This window comes from Lissotriton helveticus, chromosome 7 (genome assembly GCF_964261635.1).
Source record: "Lissotriton helveticus chromosome 7, aLisHel1.1, whole genome shotgun sequence".
In the NCBI taxonomy this organism is placed as follows: Eukaryota; Metazoa; Chordata; class Amphibia; order Caudata; family Salamandridae; genus Lissotriton; species Lissotriton helveticus.
The window spans coordinates 923,335,288-923,356,425 of NC_136068.1; the positions used below are offsets into that span (position 1 = coordinate 923,335,288).

General features: G+C 45.8%; 1 protein-coding gene across 1 annotated transcript in view; it reads left to right on the top strand.

Annotated features, from left to right (window-relative positions):
• The window catches only part of DND1 (DND microRNA-mediated repression inhibitor 1), a 235,313-nt gene extending 225,599 nt beyond the window's left edge, over positions 1–9,714 (top strand). Inside the window, exon 5 of the mRNA XM_078653446.1 lies at positions 8,730–9,714. Within this exon, the coding sequence (XP_078509572.1) occupies positions 8,730–8,758 (29 nt within the window). The 3' untranslated portion in view covers positions 8,759–9,714. The remainder of the gene's footprint in view (positions 1–8,729) is intronic.
• The last annotated feature ends 11,424 nt before the right edge of the window (positions 9,715–21,138 follow it).

A 21,138-nucleotide genomic window follows, 5' to 3' on the forward strand; every position in this document is an offset into this window, starting at 1 on the left:
GAGAACAAGGTCGGTGCCAAAACACAACCTTGCCTGACACCCTTATCCACTGGAAATTTCTCTGTCACTTCACCCGGTTTACCCCATCGCACAAATGCGAATGTTTGGGCATGGAGATTCACTATAAGGCGGACCAAGATGGGAGGCATCCCCATATCCAATAAGCAATTCCAAAGACCGGCCCTCGGGACTAGATCGAACGCGGAACGAAGATCCACGAAAGCGGCAAATAAATTGCCTTTGCCCAGGGTAACCGTCTTCCAATGCAGGAGCATAAATCGAAACGCCTGGTCCAGGGTACTCACAGAGGATCTAAACCCTGCTTGGAAAGGGGTGAGAATGTTAAATTCCTCAATCCAAGCCTGGACCCTTGATAAAACAAGGCGAGCAGTGATCTTCTGAACTGCATCAATTAAGCTGATCGGCCGGTAGTTCGAGGGAACCGACCGATCGCCCTTCTTGAATATGGGCAGTATTTCGGCGCCAGCCCAGGAATCAGGAACCCTGGCTCCCACAGCCAGCGCATTTACCAAACGCACTAGGTATGGAACCCATAGGTCCTGATCTTGTTGGAATAGATCCGCCGGGATACAATCCGGACCGGGCGCTTTACCCCTGGGAATGGCTTTCAGGACAGACTCTACCTCTTTCGTCGTAAACACAAGTGTGTCAAAAGAGATCGGCCAATTAATGGAAACCTGCGTGGGGCATTGACAGCTAAATTGTTCCTCAAAATATGACACCCATTTTTGTTGTTCAATGGATGCAGGACTAGGGCGGTCGTCCAAAGACTGGCCCCACCTGAGCAAGTGCCAAAAGCGTTGGAAATTCCTAGAGCCACAGGCCTCCGCAAGAAGGCACCATCGCTCATCGTCCCATGCAGATTTGGCCCGATATTTGGCAACTTTGTACGCCTTCCTACAGGATTTAATTAAGGCTAGATTTTTAGATTTCAAGGCCATAAACAGAGACTTATGGGACTCACGGCAGGCATCATTAAACCAGTTAGCTGGTTTCTTAACTATCCCCCTACCCTTGTTGGCCACAAATTTAACAAACAAGGTTTTAAGGGACAGAAACAAGCTGGCATGGATATCCGTGATTGTTAGAATCATCGTGTCCTGATTATCACAATTATCAATTTCCAGTATGGATTTTGATACCAAGCTTCTAATCTTGGCGGGTGCTTCCAGATCTACAGAAACCTTTTGCCATCGCACCCTCCTCATATCATTAGATAAAACCACAGCCTCTTGCACGGGATTGGTCTGATGAACAAACGGCCCTACAAAGCTCATGTCCTTTAGTTCCGCTAAAAGCGGTTCATGATCACTTTCTGGACGAATTTTAACTGTCATGTCCAGAACTAAATGCCACATTTTGATATCAACTAAGATATAATCAATGCGACTGCTGTGTCTGCCATTAAAGAAAGTATAATTGCCTACCCTGTCGGAGCGTGTGCGTCCGTTCAGGGCGCGCAACCCCCAGTTTAGACAGAGACCTTTAATAAAAGTTGCTGTTTGAGACCATTTAGAAATCGGGGGTAACTCAAGAGTGGGAATCCCCCATGTCCTATCCTCATCATCCGTTAGTAGTCCATCCTCACTGCCTAAGGGTTCAAAACAAGTGTTAAAATCCCCCATCACTATCACATGACCAGATAATTGGGTGGAACCCAGGAAGTCATCCAAACATGTAAGAGTGGGTGACACGCTGCCTCCCGCAGTGCCTCTTGCATACACATTGACAAGCAGTATATTTAGACCACTTCTTAGTTCCATTCTGACTATCCATATATCCGGACAGTCAATAAAAACCTCCTTTACAGAAACACCTACTACCTGACGTACCCAAATAGTGAGGCCACCCATGGCCCTACCTCTTTGGGCTCTAACTGCCGGTTTATTAAAATTCAGAAAACCTGGAAAATAAACTGCATCAATCGCCCAAGTCTCCTGGAAAGACCAGATATCACCCTGTCGAATGAAGTCAGCCCAGTCAGGAACACACGCACAAAAAACAATTCCAGCAACATTCCAGCATCCCAGAGTGGTACCCTTCCCGCATGGTTCTTCACACATATTAGTAATAACATTTGGACTAGGTTCTTTAAACATAATGGTGGGTTCAACATATCCCACAACTTCTGTAGACAAACCGTCCGTAGTTAAACACATTGACTTAACAAAACTGGTTGACCCCTTACTTGTTCCTTGGGAGTTACCCTCGGTAATGTACACGGGGGTGGGTAGCAAGATTGGAAGCTCCGGCTCATCCCTACAACTAGTACAGCCCTCCACGGATTGGCAGGCTTGAACCACTGGATTCATGACATCATAAGGTAGGGTACCCACAGCTTCTAGAACTTCTTCCCCCCTCCAGCCACCTGGTTTAGAGACAACAACCCCCTGTGAACATGCTGGTCAATCATTGGTCGCCAGCCAAGATAATGGATCGTATAAATTCCTCAGGGGGATCTTCCAAGACTCCTTGGGCTGGGTGGGCATATTAGGAAAGGAATGTGCTGGGAAAAAACCTGGGTACTGCTGAGTCTGTATGGGGACAGTTGTTATAGGAACCGGTGGATACAGGGGCCTATTGGGGAATAAAGAATCAGGTAAAACTGGGGGGCCCTTATGCTGGGTAGTGATCTTAGCCCAACTTGGAATCTGATCAGGACAGTTATAGTTTGATTGGATGTAGGATCGATACTGTGCCTCCGGATTGAACTGAAGACCGTGAAAGTTAGGGGTAAAATTAGTCCATTTAAGAAATCTATTGGTGTTTTTACTATTAATAGATGAGGGTTGAGGGAGAGGGTTGAGCAAAGTCTCTGGGTAAAAATAAGTGAGGTTCCTCGTTGAGATCCCACCCTCATTATTACCTACATACCAATCAGAGAGGTGGGATACATCTTTGTGGTCCCTGAAGTTGATGATAACTATATCCCCCTCTATGTCCTTGGGGCGTACCCCTACCCACCGACATCTTCTGACTGTAACAATGTCCCCATTAAGATGTGGAGGAAGGGGCCTATTTGTTTTCAGCCAGAAGATGACTTTGTTTTTTAAGCTGTCGTAGTTTTCCCTATCCCCTTCTGCAACAGGGGGCACCCCTGTCATAACGATAACATAGTTCGTAGAGTCCGGGGGCAAGTCAACATTTTTCTTATGTGGGAGGGGTTTGCTAATTTTGCCAGTAGGAATGGCGGGTTTGTTCGCCCCAGTCCTTTGCTGGGATACACCCACCTTCTCTGAAGGTTTGTTAATAGCTCCCTCCCTGGAATGTGCTTTAGCAATACTCACTGCTGGGGGATGTTTGGCCACTGAGACCAATGCTTTATCAATTGTAATGGCATTCACATTGGTGGAGGCTTGTTTAGTGGAAGCTTGTTTAGTGGTTCTGTTAGTAGAGCTAATTGAGTTAGCGGCAGCCTGGGATGTACCATGAGTTGAATTAGTAGGTCCCTTTACCTTGTCCCCACTAGAGGCGTGAGCGGGTTCGATAGACGCTAACAAACGGTCCAGTTTGTCTCCCAGTATCCTAACACGCTCCAACACAGGAAGCATGTATGATTTAATAAGCTTTTCTAAGTTGGCATAGGACACCTCCTGAACCCCTTCACTACATAGTTCATTAGTTTCCAACCCCTGTGTGTCTAAAGCCGAGGGCTCTACTATAGATGGTAGAGCCTGTTCAGCTACCCGTTGAGGTGGTAATGGTGCTGGTGCTGGTGTGGGAGGCCGACCACTATATCCTTTCCTTTTTACCCCCCCCTTCCTCCTTCTTTTCCTAGGTGGAGATTGCGCAGCCCTTTTGGCCGCAGCAGGTTTGTCTCTACTATTATATCCACTCATAGAAGGTAAACCATCACCTAAAGTTAAACCAACCAGCGGAGGAGTGGGCAACATGGAACAAGAATCCAAGTCAGTAAGATTAGTACAGGGAATGTTATTCTCCACAAAACTAGAGTGATCAACCGGCGGGAAACCCAGGTGATCGCCACTAGTAGCATTAACACAAGGCGGGGAGATAGTTGGGAAACTAAAAATACATGGGGTTAGATTGATGTCGGTGGCATCGACCTCGATTGAGCTCAGCCCATGAGCTGCCATATCATGGGATGAATTCAAGACAGTTTGAGACTGCATTGAAGTTCTCTTTAAGTGCTCAATTGACCGTCGACGCTCTGCTCTCCTTTCGGCTAGGAGAAGGTCCCTATCTAGTTCCTTAGAGGATTTTTTGAAAAATTTATCAAGTGGACCAAGAACCGAGTTACCCACACCGGGGGGGGCAGACTGACTCATGGCAGAACCCAAAGACAAAATTAAAATTAACAATGGGATAGACTTGCAACAAACACCGATACTAAAAGTTAATAAAAGTTAATAACCTGGCCCAGCCCGGCCTCCAACGGCCCCGGACGGCCACAGACGGTCCCGCCCTTGTCCCGGGCTTCTCCCGCGCGCTCTCCCGCGCTGCGGGAGTACTATTGGCAATTATAGGACTCGTAAACAAATGGTGGAAGGGGTGGGAGGGGTCGGGGAGAGCGGCCCAGGTGTTGCTCCTCAGGGCTGGCGGGCGCTCCTGGGAATTGGAGTCCCTCCGTGAGCGCACGCCGCTCGCAGCCCCGACAAAGAATTCCCTCAGCTGGCCCTCCAAACCTTTGAGCTGCTGCAGATGTCACAACACGAAGCGGGACCCGCGGAGCGGGTTCCGCGAGCAGTAGGCTATCAGGCAGGCAGGTCAGTCTCGAACAAAAGTGCTCTTCGGTCAGCAAAGCGTCCCACTCACAAGACCAGGGAGTGCTGTTTAAAAATAATCGGTGGAAGGGTGGGAGGGGTCGGGGAGAGCGGCCAAGGTGTTGCTCCTCAGGGCTGGCGGGCGCTCCTGGGAATTGGAGTCCCTCCGTGAGCGCACGCCGCTCGCAGCCCCGACAAAGAATTCCCTCAGCTGGCCCTCCAAACCTTTGAGCTGCTGCAGATGTCACAACACGAAGCGGGACCCGCGGAGCGGGTTCCGCGAGCAGTAGGCTATCAGGCAGGCAGGTCAGTCCCGAACAAAAGTGCTCTTCGGTCAGCAAAGCGTCCCACTCACAAGACCAGGGAGTGCTGTTTAAAAATAATCGGTGGAAGGGTGGGAGGGGTCGGGGAGAGCGGCCAAGGTGTTGCTCCTCAGGGCTGGCGGGCGCTCCTGGGAATTGGAGTCCCTCCGTGAGCGCACGCCGCTCGCAGCCCCGACAAAGAATTCCCTCAGCTGGCCCTCCAAACCTTTGAGCTGCTGCAGATGTCACAACACGAAGCGGGATCCGCGGAGCGGGTTCCGCTAGCAGTAGGCTATCAGGCAGGCAGGTCAGTCCCGAACAAAAGTGCTCTTCGGTCAGCAAAGCGTCCCACTCACAAGACCAGGGAGTGCTGTTTAAAAATAATCGGTGGAAGGGTGGGAGGGGTCGGGGAGAGCGGCCCAGGTGTTGCTCCTCAGGGCTGGCGGGCGCTCCTGGGAATTGGAGTCCCTCCGTGAGCGCACGCCGCTCGCAGCCCCGACAAAGAATTCCCTCAGCTGGCCCTCCAAACCTTTGAGCTGCTGCAGATGTCACAACACGAAGCGGGACCCGCGGAGCGGGTTCCGCGAGCAGTAGGCTATCAGGCAGGCAGGTCAGTCCCGAACAAAAGTGCTCTTCGGTCAGCAAAGCGTCCCACTCACAAGACCAGGGAGTGCTGTTTAAAAATAATCGGTGGAAGGGTGGGAGGGGTCGGGGAGAGCGGCCCAGGTGTTGCTCCTCAGGGCTGGCGGGCGCTCCTGGGAATTGGAGTCCCTCCGTGAGCGCACGCCGCTCGCAGCCCCGACAAAGAATTCCCTCAGCTGGCCCTCCAAACCTTTGAGCTGCTGCAGATGTCACAACACGAAGCGGGACCCGCGGAGCGGGTTCCGCGAGCAGTAGGCTATCAGGCAGGCAGGTCAGTCCCGAACAAAAGTGCTCTTCGGTCAGCAAAGCGTCCCACTCACAAGACCAGGGAGTGCTGTTTAAAAATAATCGGTGGAAGGGTGGGAGGGGTCGGGGAGAGCGGCCCAGGTGTTGCTCCTCAGGGCTGGCGGGCGCTCCTGGGAATTGGAGTCCCTCCGTGAGCGCACGCCGCTCGCAGCCCCGACAAAGGCAATCTGGATTAGTTTATACATCTATCCGCTTGCATTTAGCAGCAGTAGCTGCATACTTACAAAACGGACAACACTTCTCTATTCAGAGTACCAGTGATTAAAGCCTTTATGGAAGGACTAAAAAGAGTAATTCCACCAAGAGCCGACTCCACCAGTATGGAACTTGAACATAGTCCCTACTATGATAATGTATCCACATGTTGAACCAATGCATAGGTGTCCATTACCGTTTCTCTCATGGAAGGTTGCTTTTCTTATTGCAATCACTTCCCTAAGGAGAGTTGGAGAACTCCAAGCACTAACTATCCAAGAGCCTTTCTTTCAACTTCATAAAGACAGTGGTTCTTCTAACCAACCCCAAATTTCTACCTAAAGTCGTTTCTGCTTTTCACATCAATCAATTGAGTTCTTCTTTCTGAAACTTGTTTCTGTAACAGAACGAGCTCTACATACACTAGACTTTAGAAGAGCTCTTCTATATTATGTAGAAAAAACAAAAGCTTTTCGTAAAACTGCTTTTTGTTGCGTTTTAGCCACCACACAAAGGCAATCCCATTTCTAAATCCGGCATTGCAAGATGGATCGTGAAATGTATCCAAACATGTTATACAAAAGCAAAAGGAAACTTGAGCGTACCCCCCAGAGCACATTCCACCCGCAAAATTGGGGCTACTATGGCCTTCCTAGGGTATATTCCCTTCACTGACATCTGTAAGGCAGCAACATGGTCTACACCGCACACATTCACCAAACACTATTGTGTAGATGTTAGTGAATCAACTAGCTAATGTAGGCCAGGCAGTACTTAAAACGCTATTTCGAACAACTGCAACAGCTACAGGTTAGCTACAGCTTTGGGAGAATACTGCTGTATAGTCTATGCGAAGCATGTGATCTATAGCTCACATGCCTCGTACGAAAAATGTTACTTGCCCAGTAAGCATCTGTTCTTAGCATGTAGAGATGTAAATTCGCATGCGCCCACCTGCCTCCCCGGGTACATATACCTGTTGTAGTTTTATTTCTTATCTTGTATACATACGCATGGACATCTCTATTCTACCTTTTCTAACTCCATTCACACCCTCTGAGGGAAAACAATCCAACAATGGAGTCTATGCCTATGCGCACTGTCACAGAAAGGAGGAGTCCCCTACGTTGTGACTGGAAAGACTTCTTTAAAGAAAAACAAAGGTCAAACATCCGGACCCACACTAGATGGCAGGAGTATGCAAAGCATGTGAATCTCTACAGCTTTACATACCAAGAACAGATCCTTACTGGGTAAGTAACATAATCCTTTCAAACCATACTATGTGGCTACTTTAAACCCCATCACATTGTGTTAACTCAACTATTCAGGGATCATACAGTTAGAGAAGCTTATTAAGAAATCCTGACATTTTATATCCAAAGGCAACTCTCATTTCCATATAAACCAATAAATGCACCTACCTGTGTACTTCCAAGACTAGACGCTGAAAGCGATCTGCATACCATCAACTACTTGGAGACCAAAGCATTAAGAGAAATGTAAAAAAAAAAATGGTATCACACAAAATAAGGGACAATCCCTACAGCCAAATGGCCAATAGTAAGGATAGTCCAAGCAAATGTGTTACTAGCAGATAAACACAGCTAAACCAAAAGCACAATTCAGCAAGAGAAAAAGGGGCTTCAATAGCTTTTGCAGGTAATATTTCACTACAAGACATTTGCATGCCGGCCACATGATCTTCGGTGCACACATTTACCACACACTTCTGGATAGTTATACATTCTCGAATCGTAGGTGGGCAATAGTGAAATGTAACAATTATTTGCATCTGTCCCACACTGATATCCACTAATGGATAACTCTTGAGGGTGATCTTTAAAAAAGAGAAAAAATAGTTGAAGATGGAAACTACTTACTGAGGCGTTGTGGGTGTATGGTGAATATCATAGTGGACACCTCCTGTGGTCACCACCCACAAGCAAGCTTCACTTGTATATGCAGTCCAGACCCAACCAGAAGCAGGCAGAATATTGTATAGCATGTGAATGTGGTAGAGCTGCAAAACTGTTACAAGTAACAAGTTGTGTCCCTGCCAACAATCATTAAACAATTGGTATGTGAGGGGAGACGGGTTAGTTCTAATATTTTCTTCCACCACTTTGCTTATCTCACCTCTTCAGAGAAGGTGAGATTAATAATTTAACTTACAGTTGATAATCCGTTTAACCAAGTATAATTGTTTAAGATATATTAAAGTTAAAATGACTGTATTAGCACTCATTTGGCATGGATAGAGGTGCCTTTTGGGTTAGTGGATCATGAGGGCTGCGAGAAAATGCAAGTCTAGATGATTGCCCAGGTTTAGCCTCATTTCCGGACACTGTCTGGATTATTTCTCACTAGGGTAGGACCTGTTTCAGCTGAGCTGGCATAGAGGGTGAGACTGTAGCCCGGCGCATGCCTCGCCAGTCGTGAAATGTAAATGCAGGACAAGTCAAAAACTTTAAAGTGTTAAGATGACTTACCTACAAGAATGTATTTCTAGACTAATATTTTATTTCTCTGCTTTCAGGATGCTCTGCTTTAAGTTTTGACAAGTAACCTGCAAAGAATCCAGCAAGGAAATTCACCTGCACGGTTTATCAGTTATGCACTTGATGTTTCGTTTGACATTTATTTTGTTGAATTTTTACTTTTTGGTTGGTCATTTAAAAGTTTTTCATGTGCACTTTAGATTACTTTGTTTATTTACTTCCAGCAACTTTACAGTATTCAGCAAAGTTTCAGCTCAAGTTAGTTTGGCTCTTTTTTTCCTAACGGGGCTCATTTTGGATTTTAAAAGGGGGATTTTTGTACACTGTAAATACAAATATAAAAGAGTATGCTCTCATTTGTATTATTTTTGTGGGTGACACCTTTATAGTATAAGAGCACATCGTGAATGAATGAAAAAAGACAGATTAATAGGACAAACACGGTGGGTACTTCTGGGATTTTTTTCAAGGGTTCTATGGATAAGGGAGCTCACATGCACGTTTTTTGTAGGAGAAATGAACATTTAAAGTACAAAATCTTGCGGGTGTAATGTAGTTGCTAATTTTTAGATAGTGTCTTACACTAGTAAAGTCTGTGCTCAATCTACATCATGTCACCGAAATCACGTTTTCAGATCGTAGACTGTTTTTTAAATTTGTTTTTTTTATTTCATGCTGTATAACATTGCGTTTAAGACTAGGTTACTTTCACAATTTTTCATTAGTCAAATAGAGTGGTATGGGTTAAATCATGTTTTATGGATCAAAAGTAAAACTAGCTAATTTACAGTGAAGGAAAATCCATCCATTACTTCCTAGTTTCAATAATCATGTGTTCAGTCCGTTTCGGTTAGTTTTAATGTGAATGAATGGAAAAATATTAGAGTGCTTTTTTTAGAAAAATGATAGACCATTATCAAAATAGCTCATTTTATTAAACTTTGTGCTAACAGATTACTGGCTACAAGTCATCAAACATGGTTATGTAAGATGCATTTCAATAAAAATTCCATTAAAAACTAACCAGCATTTTTTTCTATTACTTTGCTTAAATGTTTTCATGCGTTCCCACACCGGATTGTTGGAGGGGCTTTGGTATGGTGCAGGGGTCACCAACCTTTTCTGTACTGAGAGCTACTTATGTTAAAAAAACACATTAACAGCTACTAATATTATTAGTGCAGTATAATTTCAATTTCTTTATATGTTAATTCAACCAAGCAAAATCTTTCTGATTTTATAAGCTGGGCTGCACACAGGTGAGCTACTCAGTTAGCTCAAGAGCTACAGTAGCTCACGAGCTACTGTTTGGAGACCCCTGGACTATGGTGCACACGTGGTTCCTTGCAACAGTTGATTTTCCGGGTGGAGTTGGGGTTTTACAGCATGAAACAGTTTCTGGATTCACAGCTGTGCATTGTTCTGCCATCTAGTGGCTGGGCCTGGAAATCTAGTTTTTTTGGAGGGTGGTCGGGTGGAAGGCTTCGAAAAATCAATTTGGCCACTCGCAATTTCGAGTTAAATTTGATCAGGTAAAGCTATGTTCGAGGCATATGAGCTGCAGATCTCACACTGAGCATTAGATCGCCACCTGGTGTTGGGCTCGGATTATTGCCTGTTTTCGTCTTGGAAGAAGTCTTTGTAGTCACAAGATAGGTGACTCCTCCCTTGGACAATCGTGCGCATGGGCATAGTTTGAAAGGCATTTCTGTGGCAATGTCATAGTGTGATTGCCAGGGAGCTGCTATCATGGTTTCTGCTCTCTTTGCACATATTGTTTTAACGGAGGAACTTGTCGCAACTGGGGAATTTTTTTACTTAATTATATCGGTTTGCTCGGGAGGTGGAAAATACTGTACTTACCCGTTAGGAGCCGACTGCTTCCCGATTTGCGGTGTCCGTCCGTGCGAACCCGCCATCTTTGAAGTTAGTGCTACAGCTCTTGGGGACAGATTTGCATAAAAGGAGATGCTCGGACGCGCTGCGCACGCGCTCAGCGACAAGCCCGTTTGCGCCCGTCCACGCTGTCCCTTTAGGAGAAAAAAAAGGGATCTGATGGAGCCGGCCGTTTTGTAAGCTATACTAGTGTGGATCTACATAATATTGGCGAGTTGGGCAAAGATAGGGGGGAATTTACATTTGCTGAGAATGCATTCCCAACCATAGCCTTTTTAAAAAATGGTATTCTTACTTGCCCAAACACAGTGTGGAAATTCGGCTGTTGCTGGAACTCCATGAACTGGATGCCCTGTTCATGACAGAAACATGAACCCACCTAGGAGGTGAGGTAGATCCAGGCTGGGCTTGTCCGCCTGGGTATAAACACAGATTGAGTGGGAGGGGTGGTGGAGTCAGTGTGATTTATAAAGACTCCTGGATTATTGTTACCATTGATAGGGATGTTATTGAAGGATTTGAATTACTTGGCTTTGCTATTAAGGAAGATAATGATCATGTTTTAACAGGGATTGTCTGTTATAGACCCCCGGGGGCCCTTAGTCTCCAGCAGTGATTGCTGCTGATACACACTATCACCAACATGGTTGCCACTCACAGTAGATGAGTGATTTTTGGGTGATTTCAACCTCTGGCTGAATAGAACCCTTCACTCAGGCTATTATAATGTCCTCGAATCATGCGAAGGCCTTGGTCTTTTTCAACGAGTGGCTAAGGCTACACATAAGGGAGGGCATATACTTGATTTAATTTATTAGGGGATCAAGTCCTCAACATTGTGGAAATATGGATTGGTCCGACCACTTTTTGATTAAATTCCATGTGGATAATGCTATTCATAACAATCGGGCAGTCTGTATTATGAGTAAGTACGTTAGCAGAGATTAGATGGCTCTCCTTCGAAAGAGGGGTTTAGCCCCCATGTTTCAGGTGGAGGACTGCTTCTCGTTAGATAAGCAGGTGTAGGAGAACTACGTATCCCTCTGCTCACAGATTACTGTGGTTTTGGATTCAATGGCTCCATAAAAAAATCAGAGGGGGTAGACCATCGGCCCCTTGGTTTAATGATGAATTAAACCATTTAAACTTGATTGTAAACAGGCGGAGAGAAAGTGGAAAAGGGGATATGAGGATAAGGATAAACATATCTGGAAAACTATGATTGTGTGTTATAAGAAAGAGATTAACATGGCCAAAGCAGAATACTTCAACACTATTCTTAATGCTCCTAACAGATCTAGAAGTATTTTTAACATTTTGAATAGTTTAACTAGTCCTGATTGCACAAAGAATCAGATACCTCCTTCCCAAGACCTTTGCGATAGTTTGGCAAGGGTTTTCAATGATTAAATTAAAACTATTATTGACGACCTGGGTGCGGACCACCAGCAACCTGAGTCTGGAATCGGACACTATTGGTCTTAGTGGAAATTCTGGGAGTGGTATTGATGCTTCTATTAGTAGTTTAGAGAGCTTGACTATCAATAATTTAACGGACTTTGTGCCACTGACGATGCGGTTAACCATGGGATCCTGTTGAGAAGGCTGAGGGAGGTGGGGGTGACTGGCCGTGCTCTGAGTTGGTTTCATTCCTTTCTTTTAGAAAGCAGACAAGCAGTGTCCCTTCCCCTTTACCAACATCACGCTTGACGTGCCTCGGGGCTCGGCAATTAGCCACATTTCATTTAACTTTTATATGAAACCTCTGCGGTCATAAAAGAGCATAATATCAACATCGTAAATTATGCAGATGACACGCAGCTAATTCTCCTTAGAGGGAGATCAGTCGACATCTTTGGAAGTGTTTCATCGCTGCCTGTGTGCCACAGCTCATTGATTGAGAGAAAACTCTCTGTAGTTTAATGCAGGAAAGACTGAGGTGCTTTACTGTTCAGTGGGTAAGGTTCCTTCTGTGTTGCCTGGAAACTTCTGGCCCACAGATACATCGACTGCATTGAGGCCGTTGGAGAAGGTCCGTAACTTGGGCGTTATGTTTAACAACAAACTCACAATGAAGGTTCAGGTTACCAAAACGGCGGGAAGCTGTTTCGCCATTATTAGAACTCTGCTGAAAATGTTCCCCCTGCTGCCTTCTCATGTGCGAGCGCTAGTGGTACCAAGTAACATTAGACTATTGTAACGCGCTGTTATAGTCCCCGAAATATCTTCTGGATAGACTTCAGAGGATTCAGTCAACTGCAGCCAAGCTAGCCTTAGGATTGCCCAGAGGTTCCTCTTCATCGGCCTTGGCGGAGCTGCACTAGCTCCCGTTGAGAGAGAGAAGCCAGTTTAAATCTGTCTAGTGTTCAAAGCTTTGCATGGGTCCGGACCGCAAGACTGCAAATGCTTCCGCTTCAAGAATGTCTAGCACGTCAACGGAACCAGGCTCATGGTCAGTTAACAGACCTAGTGTTGGTAGACAGTCGGACTCATCGCTCTCTGCAATGGTGGAACACAAAAAACCTATCAAAAGGCCGACTGTTCCTAGAGCCAGTTCCACAAATTACACAAACAGCAGACGCATCGCTCTCCGGCTGGGGAGCCCTCTTACTGCATCACACCACACAGGGAAAGTGGACACCAATGCAAAAACTACTCCACATCAACAATCTAGAGCTATTAGCTGTGTTTCTAGCTCTAAAAGCATTCCAAAGACAAGTGGTAAACAAGACTGTTTTAGTCCGCACAGACAATAGGACAGCCATGTATTACGTAAACAAACAAGGAGGGACACACTCTCTGCAGCTCTCAACTAGCTCAGCAGATATGGAGATGGGCTATACCTCAGAACATCTTTCTAGTAGCCCAACACGTGCCAGGGGTCAGGAACACCATGGCAGATCTGTTAAGTCGGCAGACCCAGCAGATGCACGAATGGGAACTTCATCCACAAGTTCTTCATCCGTTCTTTCAGATGTGGGGTCAACCTCAGATAGACCTCTTCGCCACCCACGACAATGCAAAAATCCCCACTCTTCGCCGCCAGATACCCACACCCATTAGCCAAAGGCAATGAGAGATGGATGAACTGGTCAGGACTATTTGCGTACGCTTTTCCTCCTCTACCAATGATTCCTTTACTAGTACGCAAGATGCAGCAACACTCGCTAACGCTTAAACTGGTAGCTCCAACGTGGGCCAGACAACCGTGGTACACCACACCACACTGCTACAGCTATCTGTGGTACCACACCAAAAACTAAACCTATCTCCACATCTTTTAACCCAGAACCATGGAGAGATCAGGCACCCGGACCCAGCTCAGCTCAACCTTGCGATCTGGCTCCTGAAGTCAGTTTGGCTATCTTAAACTCCCTCAAGAATGTATGAATATTATCAAGGAGGCAAGGCGTCCCACCACTAGAGCATGGCATGCCGCTAAGTGGAAACGCTTTGCCATATACTGCCATACCAACAAATTGAATCCATTGGATGTATCCATTCAACAAATTATAGGCTACTTACTACATCTTCAAAAGTGTGATTCAGCCTACACATCTATCAGGTTGCACCTAGCTGCCATTGTAGCTTACTTACAAAACAGAGAGCACCTGTCTCTCTTCAGAGTGCCAGACATTAAAGCTTTTATGGAGGGTCTCAAAAGAAGAATAATACCTCCAAGAATGCCACCTTCACCAATGTGGATCTTAAACATAGTGCTCACATGTGTCATGGGACCTCCATTTGAACCCTTGCACAAATGCGAATTGCAATTTCTCACATGGAAAGTGGCTTTCCTAGTAGCCATTACTTCCTTAAGAAGAGTTAGTGAAATGCAAGCATTTACCATCCAAAAACCTTTTCTGTAAATGCATCACAATAAGGTGGTTCTTAGTACAAACCCTAAATTCCTACCAAAGGTAATTTCACCGTTCCATCTAAACCAATCTGTGGAACTGCCAGTTTTCTTCTCGCAGCCACAAAGTCGCAGAAAGCGCTCTGCACACCTTGGATGTCAAGAGAGCACTACTCTACTACATAGAGAGAATACAAAGCTTCAGGAAAACAAAACAGCTTTTTGTATCCTTTTCACCACCACATAAAGGCAACCCAATATATAAAACGGGTATTGCCAGGTGGATCGTTAAGTGTATCCAAATATGTTATCAGAAAGCTAAGCGTACACTGACAATTCCTCCAAGAGCCCATTCAACAAGAAAAATAGGGGCTTCCATGGCATTCCTAGGGAACATTCCCTTAGAAGACATCTGCAAAGCAGCTACATGGCTTACACCGCACACATTCACAAAACACTATTGTGTAGATGTGCAAACAAAACAGCAAGCTACTGTAGGCCAAGCTGTACTTAAAACACTATTTCAAACAACTGTAACAGATACAGGTGGTCGCAGCTAGCGTGGGTACTGCTATATAATCTATACACAGTGTGCAATCTGCAGCTCATATGCCTTGAACGGAAAATGCTACTTACCGGTATGCATCTGTTCTTGGCATGCAGAGCTGCAGAATTGCACACGCCCACCTGCCTCCCCGGCTACTTTTATCTGTTCCAGTGTTGTTAACATTAGATACAAACACACATGGTCATCACTATCTCTTTGCTCCATCACTTCCCTAATGGCAAAAAACAATCTGGGGATGGAGCCGATGCCCATGCGCAGTATAACCCAAGGGAGGAGTCACCTATCCCGTGACTTCCAAAGACTACAAGAAAAACAAACTGCAAACATCCGGGCCTAACACTAGGTGGCCATCTATGCACAGTATGCAATTCTGCAGCTCTACATGCCAAGAACAGATGCATACTGGTAAGTAGCATTTTCCTTCTAAGTAGTTCGACGCGTCAAAAACTTAAACTCTTCTAAACCACTTTCGACATCAATAACCATCGACTCAATCTCATCAGTTCGATTCCGGTCGTCGGCGCGGGCCGTTGGGCCTATCCACGCCGTGAGGCCTACTATGGCAAGGACGTCATTCAAGACATGCCCCCAGTGTGGAGCAAAATTCCAGCACAGTGACAATCACAAGGTCTGTAACCAGTGCTTATCACCAGAACACGATGAATCCAGCTGTCCAGTCTGCGCATCCTTTTGATCCAAGAAGATGATTCGGGATCGGAGGGCCCGTCGACACATCATGCAGAGATCAGCTCTGGAACCGGTAGACATCTTCGAGGGTCCAGATGTCCCAGAGGAAGATTCGGAAGATCTTGAAATCGTATCTGGGGCAGACTAATCCGATGACTCCATACCATCGGGTCAACACGTGAGTACTACTACCCCTGCCGAAACCCCAACACCCAAATCGAAGGCAAAGGTCAACACTCCGCCTCCAGGGCCCAGTCGCGACCAAAAGACTACTTCAGAAGCCCTGCCTTCTAGCCCGGCTCCGAAGAAAATTCACAAGCCTTCCGGTAGCTCTGGATCGAGTAAACCGCATGTGCCGATACCACCAGCTCCCTCTGCACCGAAACAGAAAGAAGTCCTGTTTTTTAAATCAACTCCGAAACAGTCGACTCCGAAAGACAAAACGGCTCAGAAAATAATAAAGCATGCTTCCGACGCTTCCAAGCCGACGAAACCAGCTTTGGCTCCAAAGCCAAGCCCTTTGGAGCCAAAACCTACGCCAAAGGACTCTGCCACAACTCCTAAGGCTAAGGACCAAGACCAGCCACAACCACGCTCGGAACAGAAAAAATCAGCACCGAAAGCTGTTCCTGAAGAAGAGGAGCGATTTTTCGGCGTGATCCTAGACAGAAAAAGATCTCTATTGACCAAAGGACAGGGCATGTTTCTACTGTGCCAGACAAAAAGAGGAAGTTGGATACAGCACCTCCACCTCTAGTGCCTGTAAAGAAGGACTCTGCCACATCACCTATGCGCCCTTCCCCTATACCTCACTCTATTCCACCTCCTCTTCCTTCACCTCCTCAAAATTCTCCTCATTTTTCACCACAACATACACCACCTCATAATGATTTTATGGGGGAGGGGACGACCCATATGACCCTTTTAACTACCCAACAGATCCACCTGACTGGGAGTACCCAATCCCACGGGATCTACCAGATATCCCTGACGCACATACATACCCATCAAAACCATCTGCAGAAGATATTGGGTTTGGACACTTACTCAATAGAGCTGTCATCCATCATGGGGTCACAATGCACTCAGATGAGGCAGAAGAAGATTTTTTATTAGACACTTTTGAACAATCCCAAAGTCAGTTCAGATATTACCTATGGTCAAAGGGGTCATTAAGCATGCACCAGAAGTGTTTAAAGATCCTGTACGTGCTAGGATCATAAACCCCAGAATAGAAAAGAAATATAGGCCTGCTCCTGGGGATCCTGCCTACATTAAGGGACCGCTACCTTTAAATTCCCTAGTCATTTCCAACGCTAGAAAACGAGCAAACTCCCAAACATCAGGTGAAGCGCCACCTCCTGATAAAGAGTCAAAGATGATAGACGCTTCAGGCAAGAGAATAGCTGCCCAAGCAAGTAACACATGGCGCATAGCTAACACACAAGCCCTCCTCGCAAGATTCGACAGGGCTCATAATGATCAGCTAGAAACACTCTTACAGCATCTACCTGACCAATATAAAGCACAAGCTAATGACCTTATCCAAGAGGGTAAGCTAATTTCTAATGCTTCTATCAAGTGCACACTTGATGCAGCAGACACTGCATCTAGAGCAATAAACATTAGTGTCCTCCTTAGACACCATGCATGGCTACGCATCTCAGGCTTTAAGCAAGAGGTGCAAACTACCATCTTAAATCAGCTATTTGACCAACAGCAGCGTTTTGGGCCAGCTGTAGACAGAACTTGAAAAAATGAAAAAGGACACTGATGCTGCCAAATCTATGGGAGCTTGAAGTCCCCACACCACAAACAAGAGGCTCCTTTAGTCTCTCCTTCTATAGAGGAGGCTCCAAACAAGCCTTTAAAACCAATACGCAAACATCCTCCAATAAGGGATATTTTAGAGGAGGCTACAGAGGCAACAACAAGGTATATAACAATCTAACCTCTCCCACCACAAAACAGTGACTTCCTTCCGCTCCCCCAACAGCATTTCACTCCTGTCGGGGGGGGGGAGACTAACAGTTGCTACCTGTCTGTAATTCCATCACAACAGACAAGTGGGTAAGACAGATTATCCAGTATGGCTACTGCCTAGAACTTATAGCTACCCCGTCACATATACCACCCAGACAGCGTCCAATGTCTACAGAACATCTTACGATGCTCAAACAAGAGATTCTCTCATTGCTTCAAAAGGACTCAATATAAATAGTTCCATTACAACATCAAGGATCAGGGGTTTACTCACTGTATTTCCTAATACCCAAGAAGAACGGGACACTAAGACCAATTCTCAACCTCAGGCCCCTCAACCTGTTTGTACACTCAGAACATTTTCATATGATCACTTTACAAGTGATCCCATTGTTGCAACAAGGCAATTTCCTTACTACACTAGATCTCAAGGACGCCTACTTCCACATACCCATACATCCTTCTCACAGGAAGTATCTAAGGTTTGTACTAGAAGGACAACACTATCAGTTCAAAGTCCTTCCACTCTGGGTCACAACTGCACCAAGAGTATTTACAAAGTGCCTAGCAGTAGTAGCTGTACAAAAGGGGGTGGTGTTGGATGGAGCATCTGAACCAATCAAACTCACACCCAGTCGAAAGATCTGGGTTTGATCCATCACCGTTCTTTAGCCCACTCTGCCACCCCAGTTCAGACATGGCTATATGCAAATCAGTCTGACCCTGTGCCTCATGGGAACAGTCCAGCCCGAACTGCCAAGCCATGCCTTCCTGGACCGGAAACAAGCTTCCGAGGACCGGTTTCTGGCATTCCAGCCGTCTTCAGCCCGGCTTGCTTGAATCCAGTGGCAAAGTGAGCAAGGGACTCACGTCTGAGCATACCCTGCCACACTTATGGCGGTACAAAAGGGGGTGGTGATGGACGGAGCATCTGAACCAATCACACACTCACACCCAGTCAAAGCAGTAGTAGCAACACATCTCAGAAGGCAACACATCCATATCTTCCCATACCTAGACGATTGGCTCATAAAAGCCAAGTCATTCTATCAGTGTGTCCAACACACATCTCGGACAATTCAAACATTGCACGACTTGGGGTTTACAATCAACTACACCAAGTCACATCTCCAGCCCTCTCATGTACAACAATACCTAGGGGCTAAAATAAACACGTCTATCTACAGCTCTGGCTTATCACAGTCCAGCCAGGATACAGAGCATTCAAGCCTTAGTCGCAAGGTTTCAGGACCAACACTCTCTCCCAGCTAGAGTGTTCATGCAACTAATAGGCATGATGGCATCTTCCATTTTTATTGTACCATATGCAAGACTGCAAATGCGCCCATTGCAAAAATGTCTAGCACATCAGTGGAACCAGGCTCAAGGACAACTTACAGACCTGGTGTTGGTGGACAGCCGCACACATCGCTCTCTGCAGTGGTGGAACACCAAAAACTTGTCCAGAGGGTGGCAGTTCCTCGACCCTGTTCCACAGATAGTACTTACAACAGACGCATCCCTGACAGGATGGGGAGCCCACCTCCTACACCATACAACTCAGGGAAGATGGACCACTCAACAAAAAGTGCTCCACATCAATCACCTAGAGCTGCTAGCAATATTCCTAGCACTGAAGTCCTTCCAGGTACATGTACAGAACAAAGCTGTCCTGATCCGGACGGACAACATGACAGCCATGTACTACATTCAAAAACAAGGAGGCACACGTTCTCCACAACTGTCCCAGCTTGCACAGAACATTTGGAGATGGGCCATTCCACAAAAAATATATCTAATAGCAGAACACCTTCTTGGTGTTCACAATCAGATTGCAGATCTGTTACGTCGACAGACACAACAGATTCACGAATGGGAACTGCATCCGCAAGTTCTTTCTTCTACCATTCTTTCACAAGTGTAGTCACCCAGACATAGGTCTGTTCGCCACACACTAAAACGCAAAATGCCCAACCTTCGCTGCTAGGTTTTGACACCCGCTGTCCAAAGGCAATGCAATATGAATTAACTGGTCTGGCAGATTTGTGTATGTTGTTCCACCACTCCCACTAATACCACTAGTAGTGTGCAAACTACGACAACAGTCTCTCAAAATTATCTTCGTAGCACCCACATGTGAACCACGGATGGCGTGCCCAACGCTGCTAGAACTTTCTCTAGTTCCACATCAAAGACTGTCTGACACCATCCATGCTAACGCAGACATGGAGACCTCAGACATCCAGATCCAAGTCAACTGAATCTGGCGATCTGGCTCCTGAAGTCTTATAGTTTGGTTACCTTAACCTGCCACCGGACTGTATGATTATCATTAAGGAAACCATAAGACCTACTATTAGAGCTTGCTATGCTTCAAAATTTAAAAGATTTGCCATTTACTGCTCAATAATCAAATTGATCCCCTGGATGCTTCCATCCAGAATATAATCAGCTACCTTCTACACTTACAAAGATGTAATCTAGCATATTCATTATACGGCTACACCTTGCAGCCATTGCTGCGTACCTACAAAATAGACAACAACTGTCATTATTTAGAATGCCTGCAACTCAAGCATTTATGGAAGGATTAAAAAAAATCATTCCTTCTGAGTTACCACCCTCTCCAGTGTGGAACCTAAGCATTGTTCTTACCAGGCTCATGGGACCCCCTTTTGAACCTTTACACAAATGTGAACCGCAATTCCTCACATGGAAAACAGCTTTCCTTATTGCCATTACCTCTTAGGAGAGTGAGATTCAAGCTTTCACTATAGAACCTTTTTTACAATTACACTGTAACAAAGTGGTCCTAAGAACAAATCCCAAATTCCTTCTAAAGTGATTACTCCTTTTCATCTAAACCAATCAGTAGAATTGCCAGTGTTTTTTCAAAACCCGGACTCTGTAGCAGAAAGATCTTTACACACCCTAGACGTGAAAAGAGCCCTTCTCTATTACATTGACAGGACCAAATGCATTCGCAAAACAAAACAATTGTTTGTAGCTTTCTCTCCACCACATAAAGGCAACCACACCACATAAAGGCAACCACATCTCTAAAGCTGGAATTGTAAAGTGGATTGTAAATTGCATACAAATATGCTATCAGAAAGCAAAACGGTAATTAACAAATCCTCCTAGAGCGCACTCCACACGCAAACTACGAGCCTCTATAGCTTTCTTAGGGAACATTCCCCTAGAAGACATCTGCAAGGTAGCAACATGGTCTACAACACATACCTTCACTAAACACTACTGTGTTGATGTGCAAGCCAAGCAGCAAGCTGCTTTAGGCCAAGCTGTCCTCAAAACTCTCCAGCTACTGCAACGGTTACATGTGACCACCGCTAGGGAAGACACTGCTGTATAATCTATGCTCAGTGTGAGATCTGCAGCTCATATGCCTCGAACGGAAAATGCTACTTACCAGTATGCATCTGTTCTTTGCATGTAG